This window comes from Moschus berezovskii, chromosome 24 (assembly GCF_049115385.1).
Source record: "Moschus berezovskii isolate FMDL1 chromosome 24, NW_MosBer_1.0, whole genome shotgun sequence".
NCBI classification, from domain to species: Eukaryota; Metazoa; Chordata; class Mammalia; order Artiodactyla; family Moschidae; genus Moschus; species Moschus berezovskii.
Genome location: NC_142483.1, coordinates 8,642,278 through 8,656,963, shown reverse-complemented (window position 1 = coordinate 8,656,963; position 14,686 = coordinate 8,642,278). Strand labels below are relative to the sequence as shown.

General features: G+C 37.5%; 1 protein-coding gene across 2 annotated transcripts in view; it reads left to right on the top strand.

Moving 5' to 3' along the window:
• The window catches only part of SMARCC1 (SWI/SNF related BAF chromatin remodeling complex subunit C1), a 129,267-nt gene that overhangs the window by 1,484 nt on the left and 113,097 nt on the right, over nucleotides 1-14,686 (top strand). For both annotated transcript variants that reach the window (XM_055413703.2, XM_055413702.2), the window contains exons 2-3: nucleotides 6,543-6,662; nucleotides 14,110-14,195. In XM_055413703.2, the coding sequence (XP_055269678.1) occupies nucleotides 6,543-6,662; nucleotides 14,110-14,195 (206 nt within the window). The remainder of the gene's footprint in view (nucleotides 1-6,542; nucleotides 6,663-14,109; nucleotides 14,196-14,686) is intronic.

Below are 14,686 nucleotides of genomic sequence, written 5' to 3'. Positions count from 1 at the left end.
TTTGGGCTTCCCTGGTGGCTCAGATAGTGAAGAATCCCCCTGCAGTGTGGGTGACCTGGGTTGGGAAGATGCCCTGGAGGAGGGCATAGCAACCCATTCCAGTATTCTTGCCTGGAGAATCCACATGGACAGAGGAGCCTGGCGGGCTACAGTCCATGGGGTCACAGAGTCAGACACGACTGAGTGACTAAGCACACAACACACACATACCAGTTTTTAGAAAGTGAAAGGCGACATATATTCTTATTTGCAATATATTTTTTGTTGCTTTGACTTTATTCCGCCAGGAATTTTGGAGTCGCATTTGAGATTGTAGATTTTTCTCATTTATATGTAAGTAGACAATATTGTTTTCCCTTGTACATTGGTAAATTGGTCACTTTTTTTGTGTAAACAATAGGGCTTATGGTAGTAGCTAAGGGAATTGAATATGTTTATATTATGAAATTATTGTTTATCACGTGCTCTTGAGGCAGTGTTTTGGGTCTTAATATACCTCAATGTGGTTTTCCTCTTAGGCTGGATTTTTTTTTTTTTTAGTTAATTTTTTGGCTGTACTGGGTGTTTGTTGCTGCACAGACTTTCTGTCGCTTCAAAGAACAGGGGCTACTCTTCATATGGGCTTCTCATTGCAGTGGCTTCTTGTGTTATGGAGTATAGGCTCTTGGGTGCTCAGGGCTTCAGTAGTTGCTGCATATGGGCTCCAGAGCACAGGCTCAGTTGTTGTGGCATAGGGGCCTGGTTGCCCCACAGCACGTGGGATCTTCCCGGACTAGGGATTGAACTGATGTCCCAGTGTTGCAAGGCTGATTCTTAACCACTAGACCACCAGCGAAGCCCCAGGCTGGATTTTTTACGCCAGTTTTAACGAGGTAAAATTGAAATATAATATTGTATTACACTATCAGTGTAGTTAACAAAGATACTTAGGAGGAATATTCCTTTGGATAGCAAGGAATGGAATAGAAAAAAGGAAGTACAGTGATAGTTATTTCCCTACCTTTCCAGACTGCATCTCTTTTTGCCCAGTTTTCAGAGGGCAACTTTTGGGTTGGATAGTCTTTCAGAATCCCAGGGAAGGGGGAGCCTGGTGGGCTTCCGTCTATGGGGTCACACAGAGTTGGACACGACTGAAGTGACTTAGCAGCAGCAGCAGCAGCAGTCTTTCAGAGCTGGATTTGGTTGGATGAGGAAGTGGCTGTGAGCCTGATTGCAAGATTTGTCCCAGAGGGTTGAAGCCAGTATGCTAATGCTGGCTCCGTGTCCCTGAGGCCCTGAAGACAGAGTTAAAGTTATGTTTGACCTCTCAGTGTTTCATAAAACTGGAATGTATTTCTTAGGTCTGTTCAGATTCAGAATTGCGTATCCTTGGACCTGATAGAATCCTGTCAGCCTCTGAGAGTGGTGTTGATGTGGTAAAAAGTATTTACAAGAGCGTTCTTTGCTTCTTCCTTACACACTATATCTCTCCTTGGTGTACACATTGATGGGTTTTAACTTTTGTGTTGCATTTAATACTGTATTTTTAAATTAATAAATCTCAGATGAAATAAACATGACACTGATAGTAGCATTTTTATTGATGGGTTTATGCATGCACTATGAGGACAACTTGAGCATCCACTTTATCCGGGCATTTAAGACATAACTCGCTTAAATCCTCACAGTGGTCCTGTATGATGGATATTATTTACTTCATTTTCCCCATGAGAGAAACCTGAGACTTCAGGTTGAAGTAGCTTCTCTAAGAATTACAGTTAGGAGTTACAAATTTGGGATTCAGAGAAGGTCCACCTGGCTCCAGCTCCAACCGCTCCCTCCACCCCTTTTTTCTTTTTGCTATTCGTTCCGTCGCTCAGTCGTGTCCGACTCTATGCGACCCCGTGGGCTGTAGCCTACCAGGCTTCTCCGTCCATGGGATTCTCCAGGCAAGAATACTGGAGTGGATTACCGTTTCCTTCTCCAGGGGATCTTCCTGACCCAGGGATCGAACCCGGGTCTCCTGCATTGGAGGCAGACGTTTTAACCTCTGAGCCACCAGGGAAGCCCCCTCTCTTTGAGAAGCTCACGATGTTGTGGAAAAGATAGACACAGGCACTTGCCTGTAAAAGCCAGGTGATTTCAAATTAAAAGAGAGCTCCCTTGTATTGTTTTTGTCTTCTGAATGTCCATAGAAGGTGCTCGGTAAATCGTTCCATGAATGAGCAGATTAACTAGACTAGAAACCTCTAGAAACTTCTTTATTTAGGTTTTGTTGATACATTTGCCTTAGCATTACAGAAAGTAAATAACTTCTTGACTGGGATGAGCTGCTACTTGCCAAAGGAGTCTAGAGGAGGTGACTAGGGAAGTGGAAACTGCCCAAGGTTGCATTTTCAGTCCACCACAGCAGTACAGAAGCTGATTATCTACCTAAGCTGCCTGCTTTATATTATTGGGTGTGTATCGTTCATCCTTAACACCGAAAGATATTTTTCTATCCATAGTTCAGAGTGGTTTTCAGATGATAAAACCTTGAGAAGGTGAAGTGTGTCTGTAAGCCATTAAGTTCCCAGGTAAGTTTCTTCCCAAAGTTTGGCTTACTCCTGATATTAAAGATTTCAGGATGATTTAAGTAAAGATACTTTAGATTTAACGATGATCACTAAAACAGACTAGATGGCCCGAGGAAGGTATTTCCGTGCCCTTTACATAAAGTATTTAACAGGTTAAGACAGTTATTTTTTTCATGTGGGACATCTGCTGCAATAGAATTGTTTAGGGATAAGTTAAACTTTTAATATGTTATTAATGTCACAGGGAATAAAAAGCAGATTTATTGATACAGCTTTCTAAGCATATTTTCCTAACTTTCTTAATCAAAACTTTGAGACTAAAAGATTTGTTGTTGTTGTTGTCTCAACATGCTGTTGAATTTTTTTTTAATTAAAAATAAAATTTTTATGATTGAAGTTGTCTATATAATCATTAAATTTTCCCCTTTTAAAACACCTTTAATAAGCACCTTTAATAAAGGTGATAAAAAAAACCTTTAATCAGGATTTATTATCTTGAAAACTATTAGGATCTTTTTATGTTTAGGTGAGATTTTTGGGAGGAGTTGAACTGTCAGCGTGGGATAGTAGAATGAGCATTACGTTGGGTTGGTAAATGTGAGTTCAGTACTCTTGGCCACTAATTGATGTCATTGAGCAGATCATTTGATTTCTACGTTTTACTTGTTCATTTGTAACTCCTGTAGGCTGTTTTGAATCAAACGAGATAGTCCTTGAAGATAGAATTATATAGATTTGAGATACTAGTGATACTTTTGCCTTATATCTTCTGATTCCTCTGATTGATTAAATAGAATGTTACTCTCTGAAATTTTTAGAAGTTGATTTTAAAATCTTATAATAGTCATACCCTGCTTTTTGAGAGGGTATGAATATAGTTTACATAATATGTAAATATCAAATTTATGAGTTAAAAATGTCATCTCTTACGTGTATTTTCATGTTTTGTAATTTTTGTGATTCGAGAAAGTATCTAAAAAGTTAAAAAATATTTTGTAGCTTAAAAATTGGATTTTAATACACCTAAGGTAATCATTTTGATTGAGCTTTGAACCTGCTATCTTTATTCTGAAACTGTAGGGTTGTCCACGTGAAATCTCTCATTTTGAATGACAGTATGTTAAATGAACCTTCTGTAGTTAGTTGTGAAGTTTAGAATACATGCAAAGCTGTGTGTATAGGTCATTAACAGTTCATTTTTGCCTAAAGGGTTGATTTGGTTTTAGCTGAACAACCTTCCTCCAAATGGTGCCTTTTTCAGTTTTAGGATTTGACACTGTTCAGTTGTCTGCTGGTATTAATTTTTCATGTTGCCTTACCATATGTGAAAAACCTGCAGTACGTTATAAGATCCCTTGGAGAAGCTTGTACTTATTAAAGATTGTAAAGTTACCTTGTGAGTATGTACGACATACTTTGCCAGTTCTGTGGGTTACACTTGAAGAGTTTATTCTTTATTAAAGATTATACTACGTTCAGTATTACTGTCAAAATTGAAACTCAGTAAAGATTTACTATGTCGAACAATAGTCCTCAGAAATTAAACTTGATGGTTTTTGTGGGAATTGGTATTGTAGGAAAGGGGAATTGTAAGTAGTTTTTAACATTTAAAAATTGCTTACCTCGTTTTTTAACTTTCAGATTATAATAAATGTTCTTTAACTGAGATACATGACATATGACAATATTTGAAGTGGATTTTTTTTGAAAGCCCAGTGGTTCTTAAAGTGTAGTGCCCATTCCCATACTGTCGAATGGTAACTTGTTACAAATGCAGATTCTTGGACCTGACTGGGAGTGGGGCTAAAACTTAAGAACCATTATTTTACACTAACAGATTTGATATCTTATGTGCTTAATTGTATGAAACGTGTTTCTAGTTTTTGGCTTATGTCTGACACACGTTTCACTTCATAGCCTTATGGAAATGTGTTTTTACAGAACACCTTTGATATAAAAGGAAGCTAATTGTAAGGATAAAAAGGTGTAGTTTAGAACAAGGATAGGCAGACTTTTTCTATAAAAGGGCCAGAGAGTAAATATTGACGCTTTGCAGACCATGCAATCTCAGTGGCAACTGCTCGACTCTGCTGTTGGAGGAAAGCAGCCATAGACAAAGTGCAAATGAATGAGTGTGCTGTGTTTTGATAAAACTGTTTATGGACACTGACATTTGAATTTCATATAATATTTGTGTGTTGTGAAATATTATTCTTAAAACTTTTCCCGCAAGCATTTAAAAATGTTAAGCCATTCTTAGCTTGTAGGCCACACAGAAACAGGCGGTGGGCTGGATTTTACCAACCTTTGGTCTAGAGGGTTTCATGTAAAACAAAGCATTCAACAAAATACCAACGTTTGGCAAAATTTAACTTATGCTGGCTGTTCCATGTAGAGAGGAAAGCTAGTATACTTGAACAGATAAAAATGTAAGAGGATACTAAGCTTTAAGAAGAATTGCTTGCTCTCTTGTTACTATATTATGCTCTTTCTTTGATTGGCAGTAGCACATATTGAGAACCAGTCAACTGAAGGCATTGTAACTAACAGTAGGTGATATAGCTGATATTTTGCTGTATAGATATCAGACATTATTTACTGCAATAGAAACGTTAATTTTGAAATGTGGGGTGGTACTGGGAAAGAGGTTTTTCCAGAAAGAGAAATAGTGTTTTGTTTTTTTTAATGGAAGTATAGGTATTTTTTTCTGCTCAGAACTGGTGGTTTAAAAAAAAATTGATGGCCTTTCAAAGTGATATTGAATACTTAATACTAAATTAAACTTCTGCATTTAATTGAACTCATTGACAGGGAGGCCTGGCGTGCTGTGATTCATGGGGTCGCAAAGAGTTGGACATGACTGAGTGACTGAACTGAACTGAATTTATGCTTTTCCTGTCATGTACTCTACCTTTCCTTGCTGTGATGTTCACTTGCTGTCTACCATGGATTTGCCCTTTGTGACATTATGTACTTCAGCATGGATAACTTTTCATGTCCATTTGTTTAAAAAGATTTTTATTTTGGCCAAAAGCTTGTAAAGCTTACTATCGTAACCATTTTTAAGTGCCCGCACATGTCTTTTTTTTTTTAGTGCATGAAGAACAACCATTTTATTGTGCTCAAGACTCAATGGCATAAAACAACCATTTTATTATGCTTAAGAGTTCCCGTGTATCTGGAATTTGGATGGGCATGTCTCTGCTCAGTGGCGTCTGGGCCCTTGACTGGGGAGCTTTGATGATTGAGGGTGACTTGACAGTTGGGGACCAGAATCACCTGGAATCTTTACTCCTGTGTCTGGTGGTTATACTGTCAGTCTTTTGGGGCATCGGCTGGGGCTTCTCTGTGTGACCTCTCTGGGTAGCCTGGGCTTCCTCAGTGTGGTGGTGTCAGGGTGGTTGGACAACTTTATTGCTGTTCAGGGCTCTAAAGGTGGGTGTTCCAAAAGAACTACTTGGAAGCAAAACTGTCTGATCTTTTTTGATTTAGCCTCAGAAGTCACACAGCATCACTTCTCTTGCATGCTGATTGGTTTTCAGTGAGTCCCTAAGGATGGTATGATTCAATAGAAGAGGGCATAGATTCCCCACTTCTAGATGAGAGGAACATCAAAGAGTTTGTGGATTAGTTTGAAAAACTTTTAACACAGTCGGTTCTCTGGCCACATACGAAATTCAGTGGCCAATAGTTCTCATTCCCTTATAATATCAGGCTCGAGTTTGAGGTCTGGGATCTTACCATCCAGGTGGGGATGAGATGATTTGGGCTTGGTTTCTTGGACATAGTATATCTCATCCTTAAGATCTGTTCCCTAAAAGGGTGTGTTATTTATCCAGTCCACTGCCCCCAATATTTGTTTATACAAGTGTTTCAGACACTTAAAAATCTGCCACCGGGCCAGTGCTTAGGTACTAGGAAGTAAGCTAATAACATTGTCTTCTGCACAGTTGTCCCAGTTTTTGAGTCTCTGTCTTTGTCTTGCAGTATGTTCACACGGATGCTCCTACCAATAAAACACTGGCTGGGCTGGTGGTACAGCTTCTTCAGTTCCAGGAAGATGCCTTTGGGAAGCATGTTACCAACCCGGCCTTCACCAAGCTCCCGGTAAGTACATCAGCTGCTCACACTGGGACAGCTTCTGTTTCTGTACTCTTGAGTGCAGCCTACAGCTCTTTATTTTGCTGCTGCTACTGTATAGAGTAGGGAAAAGGAGGAATCTCTACAGAATTTTGCTGTAGAGTGTTACTACTTTTAAACTATAGGAAGCATCTCTTTCAGGAGTCATTTAACGTTGGCATTAAACATCACAATAGTTATTACCTAGACTTATCTGTTAACATTTTACTATGTTGTAATTTCCTTATTGTCTTTACTAAGTCTTTACTTTTTTTATCTCCTGATTCAGTTCTTGTGGCCAGAATGCTGTTTTGTGGAATTTCTTTTGTCTGTGAGATTCTTCTGAGCTTATGTGAGGATATGATTCTGTTCCCCTTGAAGTTGGTATTTTGACTCGAGGTTGGACTTGGTGTAGAAATTGGTCATGTTTTACTTCTTTTTTAAATTTATAGGTTTTGTTCTTTCTTAAGCATTTGATTTTGTACAGAAAAATCTGACACTACCTGTTGATTTCTCCCTTTTTCACATTGATCTTTAAAATTCATAAATATTTCTAGTTCTCGTAAGTCGTGATCTGAAGACTCAGTTACGTTTCTTTACCTCTGGGAACATTCGGTCTATTAGTCTTCTCTGCTTGTCTGTATTTCTTTATATTTCTGAACTCTGATTGTACAAATACTAGATTTCTGGGAACTACCTGTCATATATTTTCCTGTAATTTTTGTCTTCCAATTCTCTGGTTTGGGTTTTTATAGTTTACAGTCTGCTGTTTGTTGCCTCTACTGAATTTATTATTGGTAGACTTTTATTTAAATCTCGAAAGCTTCTGGTTTTTGTGTTCTTATTTCATCATTAACCTTTTTGTTTTAATAACTCACTGATCTCTCAGATACAAATGGGAATAAAAAATATTATTTTACTGACGTTGGAATAAATCTATCCGCTTCGCTTATGGTATTCTTGCCACCCAGACATTTATTTTCATTAAGTCAAATAAATGGATGTGGTTTTATAAATCATGTTAGGATTCTTTCTCCACTCATAGGTGATAAAGGGTTTCAGCCATACAGTCTTGTATTATTTGTATGGTGTGGGTTTTTTCATGTAACTCCCTGTCCATCTAGAATTTATCTTGGTATTCATTGTGAGCAGTGGATCCAGTTTTATCTTCTTCCATATGATACCTGGTTAATGCAACAACATTTATTAAAGGGTACTGCCTACCCTCACTGATTTGAGTTCAACAAATATTAAGCATTTGAGTATGTGCTAAGTTCTGAGAATTCAAGGAGTAATGCAGTGTATTGTTTGTCCTCAAGGGGCTTACTTCCACTCTTTCTTTGGGCCGTATAAGTAGAGCCTTTGGTCTCAGGAAATGTTTTCCCAGGGAAAGGACATTTGAACTGAGTCCTGAAAGTAGAGTATGAGTTCTTCAGCGACATGCTGGATGATGCGATTTTCAAGCAATGAGAGCAATATGTAAAACCCTAAAGGCCTGAGAAAGTTTTGGCACTTTAATGTGGTTTCAGATAGTTCAACAGGGTTAGAACAGTAGGCAGAGAGATGGGTCAGAATCAGTCATAAAAGGATAGAAGTGTGGCTTTTCTCTGGAAAGTGGTTGGGAACCAGAGCAAGGGGGAGAGTAGAGGTGGCTTAATCAATTTTGGGTTTTGTAATAATCCTGCAGGCTTTGATGTGAAGAATGAATGGGAAGCCTTGAGAGTGGAGGCTTTAAAATATCTCTCTCCATGAAGAAGCTGCTCTCATAATCCAAGTGAGTTATAGTCAGAATAGAAAGGAGTTAAAATAGAGGGGGTAGAACTTTGTGGGGTTTTTTTGTTTGTTTGTTTTTGGTGGGAGGATGGGTTGTGGGGCTAAAATAAGAAAGAATTGCCTGGGATGACTGCACTGAGCAGGTTCCTTTAGCACTAAGGTGAAAGCAAGAGTGCAAAAGCAGGTTTCTGGAGAAAGGTACTCAGTTTAGTCTGTTTGAAGTTGGCTCTCCTGTAGGGCATCTCTGATTTTGAAATCCTGTATGTAGTTGGAAATAAGATCTGGAGTTTTAGAGAAAAGGTTGAATTAGAGGAAGACATTTGAGAGTTACTGGGTGCTGGTTGAATTCACATTTGTAGAGCAAGAGCATTCCTTCTGTTTTAATTATTTTTTAGTTACTCTTTAAAATACCTACTTTTTAATGTGTGATTTAAGTTACATAGTATGTTAGCATTATAGTAAATACTTGTATATAATTTATAAATACATGTTTAGATGTTGAAGGTATTTGCTCATTTTTTACAAATGGTAGCTATTCAGCTGAATGATAAGCATATTTTATTTTCTGTACTATGGCAGATTGAGGGTTTGGGGGTAACTTTTATAAGCTTAAAATTAATTGAAAGTAAACATTTGCACGGAGAAGGCAATGGCACCCCACTCCAGTACTCTTGCCTGGAAAATCCCATGGACGGAGGAGCCTGATAGGCTGCAGTCCATGGAGTCGCTAAGAGTTGGATTCGACTGAGTGACTTCACTTTCACTTTTCACTTTCATGCATTGGAGAAGGAAATGGCAACCCACTCTAGTGTTCTTGCCTGGAGAATCCCAGGGACGGGGGAGCCTGGTGGGCTGCCGTCCCTGGTGTTGCACAGAGTTGCGCACGACTGAAGTGACTTAGCAGCAGCAGCAAACATTTGCAAGAATAGTGCAAAGAACTTTCATTTCCCTTCGTTTAGAATCCCCAGTTTTTAGCATTTTGCCACATTTGCTTTATCACTCTGTTTTTCTCTACGTGTTTGTGCATATTCTGAATCATCTGAAAATTCCATGTTCCTTTTCCTCCAAATACTTGAGTGTTTATTTCCTGTTCTTTTACATTATCAACTAGTTTAGAATGATCAAATCAGGAACTGGTTAGTTTTTATCATGTAAAACACTATAATATACATATAGTTTATATTTTATCAGGTATGAAGTCATTTATAATAAAATTTACATGTAGCATTATATGAAGTATTTTATGTAAGGTGATTTGCATTAGATTGGTGTTCCTAATTAGGGTTATATGCGTGTCTTAAAAAATAGTGCTTACAGGAGGGTTTATTTGGGGAATATTTAACTCTTGGGAACTAATCCATTATAGTTTTTCTGAATTTTAAAGATTTTAAAGAGAATATTCTTAGGCATAAGCTGTACTTAAAAATAGTGCTAGAGGAACCAGATTTACTTTTTTTTCTTTCCAAATAGTGTTTAACTTTTTCCCAAATGAAAGGGATTCATACAATAAGGTGTAATGGTGTAAAACAAAACTGAAGGAGAGAGACAGTAAAGCAGACAGTGTTTCAGTGAAACATGTAAGTTATTTACCTTAAAAAGTTTTTTTTCCTGAATGAATAGTACTGGTGTAAGAGTTCACTATTTGGGCTGTGTTGTTGTTGTTTTTTTTAATCAAACTGGAACTTTTTATTTACTAACTTCCTAAGTCATATTAAGGGCTTCTCTAGTGGCTCAACATGGTAAAGAATCTGTCTGCAGTGCAGGAGACCTGGGTTCAATCCCTGGGTTGAGACGATCCCCTCGAGGAGAAATTGGGAACCCACTTCTTGCTTGGGAAATCCATAGGACAGAGGAGAGCCTGGTGGGTCCTAGTCCATGGAGTCTCAAAGAGTTGGACATGACTGAGTGACTTTCATGTCACTTCACTAAGTCATATTGGGTGTTAAACAGCTGGCTCAACATGGGGTATATTCTAACTAATGCTGAGAAATTAGATTTAGGGGGGGGAAAGTGATTTGTAAGGCTAAAAATATATTGCACAGACAAACATGATATGAATTGAAACAGAAGTGTTTTTTTACCTCCACAAGTAAAATTTCTTGTTATTCCATAATTCCTTCAAGGCTTTTAGTACATATGTTTACATAACACAAACATAATTGTAACACGAAAAACTAGTTGATTTTGTATTCTGCTTTTTTATCTATGTTTTTATTTTTTTAAATTGTATTGAAGTAGAGTTGATGTACAGTGTTGTGTTAGTCTCAGGTTTAAAGCATAATGACTCAGTTATACATATATCCATTCTTTTTTGGAGTCTTTTCCGATATAGGTTATTAGAGAATATTGAGTAGAGTTCCCTGTGCTATAGTAAGCCCTCTTTGGTTATCTGTTTTTAAGTTCATTTATATCATTTTAAAAATTTAGATTTGACACATTAGTGATATCATGATATTTGTTTTTCAGTGTCTGACTTGTTTTACTTAGTATGCTCATTTCTGAGTCTATCCATATTGCTTCAAATGGCATGATTTTATTCCTTTTTATAGCTGAGTAATATTCCACTGTATATGTACCACATCTTTATCCATCCCTCTGTTGTTTGACATTTAGGTTGCTTCCATGTCCTGGCTATTGTTAATAGTGCTTCAGTGAACATTGGGGTGATGTGTCTTTTCAAATTATGGTTTTCTTTGAATATATGCCCAGGAGTGGAATTGCTCGATCATATGGTAGTTTTAGTTTAAGAAACCTCCTTACTATTTTCAATAGTGGCTACCCCAGTTTACATTTCCATCAACAGTATAGGAGGATTCCTTTCTCTCCACACCTTCTCCAGCATTTATTTTTTGTAACCTTTTTGAGGATGGCCATTCTAACCAGCTTGAGGTGATACCTCATTGTAGTTTTGTTTTTGTTCAGTCACTAAGTTGTGTCCCACACTTTGTGACCCCATGAACTGCAGCACACCAGGCTTCTCTGTCTTCACTATCTCCCAGAGTTTGCTCAAACTCATGTCCATTGAGTCAGTAATGTAATTCAACCATCTCATCCTCTGTCAACCCCATCTCCTCCTGTGCTCAATCTTTCCCAGCATTTGGGTCTTTTCTAGTGAACCAGCTCTTTGCATCAGGTGGCCGAAATATTGGAGCTTTAGCTTCAGCATCAGTCCTTGATTTGATTTGCATTTCTTACAATAATTAGCAATCTTTTCATTTTCCTATCACCCATCTGTATGTCTTTTTTGGAGAAATGTCTATTTAGATTTCTGCCCATTTTTTTCTTTTATCGGATTGTTGGTTTGTTGTTTTTTAAACAGCTGTGTAAGCTGTTTGTCTATTTTGGAAATTAATCCCTTGTTTGAGTTGGATCATTTGTAAATATTTTCTCCCACTCTGTTGGTTGTCTTTTTATTTTGTTTATGGTTTTCTTTGCTGTGCAAAATGTTTTAAGTTTAATTAGATCCCATTTGTTTATTTTTTTTTCCATTTGTCTATTTTTGTTTCCATTACTCTAGGAGATGGATCCAAAAAAGTATTGCTGTGATTTATGTCAAAGGGTGTTCTGCCTATATTTTCCTCTAGGAGTTTTATAACAACTGGTGTTACATTTAAGTCCTTAATCCATTCTCAGTGTATTTTTGTATATGATGTTAGAGAATGTTCTAATTTTATTCTTTTACGTGTAGTTGTCCAGTTTTCCCAGCACCACTTATTAAAGAGACTATCTTTTCCCCATTGTATATTCTTTCCTCCTCTGTCACAGATTCTGTTCAGTTCAGTTCAGTCGCTCTGACTCTCCGCGACCCCATGAATCACAGCACGCCAGGCCTCCCTGTCCATTACCAACTCCCGGAGTTCACTCAGACTCATGTCCACAGAGTCGGTGATGCCATCCAGCCATCTCATTCTCTGTCATCCCCTTCTCCTCCCGCCCCCAACCTTTCCCAGCATCAGAGTCTTTTCCAGTGAGTCAACTCGTTGCATGAGGTGGCCAAACTATTGCAGTCACAGATTAATTGACCATAAATGCGTCGGTTTGTCTTTTGGGCTTTCTGTCCTGTTTGGTTGATCTGTGTGTCTGTTTTGGTGCCAATACTATACTGTTATAATTACTGTAGCTTCGTAGTATAATCTGAAGTCAGGGACTGTGATCCCTTCAGCTCTGTTCTTCTTTCTCAAGATCATTTTGGCTGTTTAGCATCTTTTGTTTTTCCACAAGTAAAAATTTTTGTTCCAGTTCTCTGAAAAACATCATCGGTAATTTGATAGGGATTTCACTGAATCTCAATTGCCTTGGGTAGTATTGTTGTTTTGACAATACTGAGAACATGGTATATCTTATCATCTGCTGGTGTCATCTTCAGTTTCTTCCATTAGCATCTCACAGTTTCAGAGTACAAATTTTTTGCCTCTTTAGATAGTTTTATTCCTGGGTATTTTACTCTTTTGTTAAGATGGTAAGTTGGGTTGTTTCCTTAATTTCTCTTTCTGATCTTTTGTTGTTAATGCATAGAAATGGCAACAGATTTCTGTATATTAATTTTGCATTCTGCAACTTTGCTGAATTCATTGATGAGCTCTAGTAGTTCTCTGGTAGCATCTTTAGGATTTTCTGTGTATAGTGTCATGTCATCTGAAGATAGTTTTATTTCTTCGTTTCCAGTTTGGATTCCTTTTATTTCTTTTTCTTTTCTGACTGCTGTGTCTAGGACTTTCAGCACTATGTTGAAGAAGACTGATATCAGTGGTATCCTTGTCATGTTCCTGATGTTTAAAGGAATACTTTCAGTTTTTTACCATTGAGTATGATATGGGTTTAGCTGTGGGTTTGTCATGTATGGCCTTTATTATGTTGAGATATGTTCCCTTTGTGCCCACTTTCTGGAGAGTTTTTTCTTTAATAAATGGATGTTGGGCTGGTAATATGATTTCTTCAGTTTGTTATTGTGTATCATGTTGATTGATTTGTGGATATTGAAAAAGCCTTGTGTTTCTGAGATAATTTGATCAGGGTATATGATCTTCTTAATGTACTGTTGGATTTGGTTTGTTAGTATTTTGTTGAGCATTTTTGCATCTATGTTCATCAGTGAAGTTGGCTTGATATTTCTTATTATACATTTTAAATTTTGAATTTTATTAAATTTTTCAATTTGAATTTTAAATTTACCAGTGGAGTTAGTAGTGTATCATTAATTTGTCCATTAATGTTTTCTGCTGAAGAAGTTTGATGTATATTTTGTAAGTCTTTTTTTTCACAGACTGTTTACTTAAAGAAAATTAACATTTTTATGTGCCTCAGTTTGTTCCAAAAAAGTAAGGAAGTTACTGAATTAGGAGTTGTTTATAACTTTGAGTTTGTATAAAACTTAGACTTCCCAGGTGGCTCAGTGGTAAAGAATCCACCTGTTAATGCAGGAGACACAGGAGATGCAGGTTCAATCCCTGGGTTGGGAAGATCCCCTTTAGGAGGAAATAGCAACCCACTCCAGCATTCTTGCCTTGGAAATCCCATGAACAGAGGAACGTGCTACTGCCCATGGGATTGCAAGGAGTCAGACACAAATGAGCTTGCACATACTTATAAAGCTTAAGAGTTCAGACAGGAGTAACTGTCAGAAGTTTTATTTTTCTCATGTGTAACTTGTATCATTTTTTAGGCAAAATGTTTCATGGATTTCAAAGCTGGAGGCACCTTGTGTCACATTCTTGGGGCTGCTTACAAATACAAAAATGAACAGGGATGGTAAGTTTTTGTATTTATTTGCATGTTTTCCTGTGATGTGTGTAAGTTTTCCAATGTTAAACCTGTTCCTCCTTGATATGGTGTTACAGAATTCTATAAGCATATTATGATTAATATCCAAAGTACATTGTCTTTTATCTAGGGCCCTAATTTACTTTTGTGCCGACAAACAAGAAAAATATCAAACAATCGTTACATTTATTATGCAGGATATTTTTCATATACGGTTGCGTGTAGATAATAGATGGATGCACATTATTAGCAAATCGGAATGTAGGCTCACTATGAAATGCATAAATGTGTATTATAAACTTATAATGTGCTGAACGATAACAGTTTTAAGTGTTCTGTGGACCAGGCCTTCCAAGTAAGAGTCATCCAGCTTGCCCCCCGCAGAACATAGGAGTCTGGCTCAGAGGGGTGCAGGTGGTCAGGAGGGCAGTGATGGAACTAGGATGGGAATTCCTGGTGGTGTTTTTCCTACAGTTTTG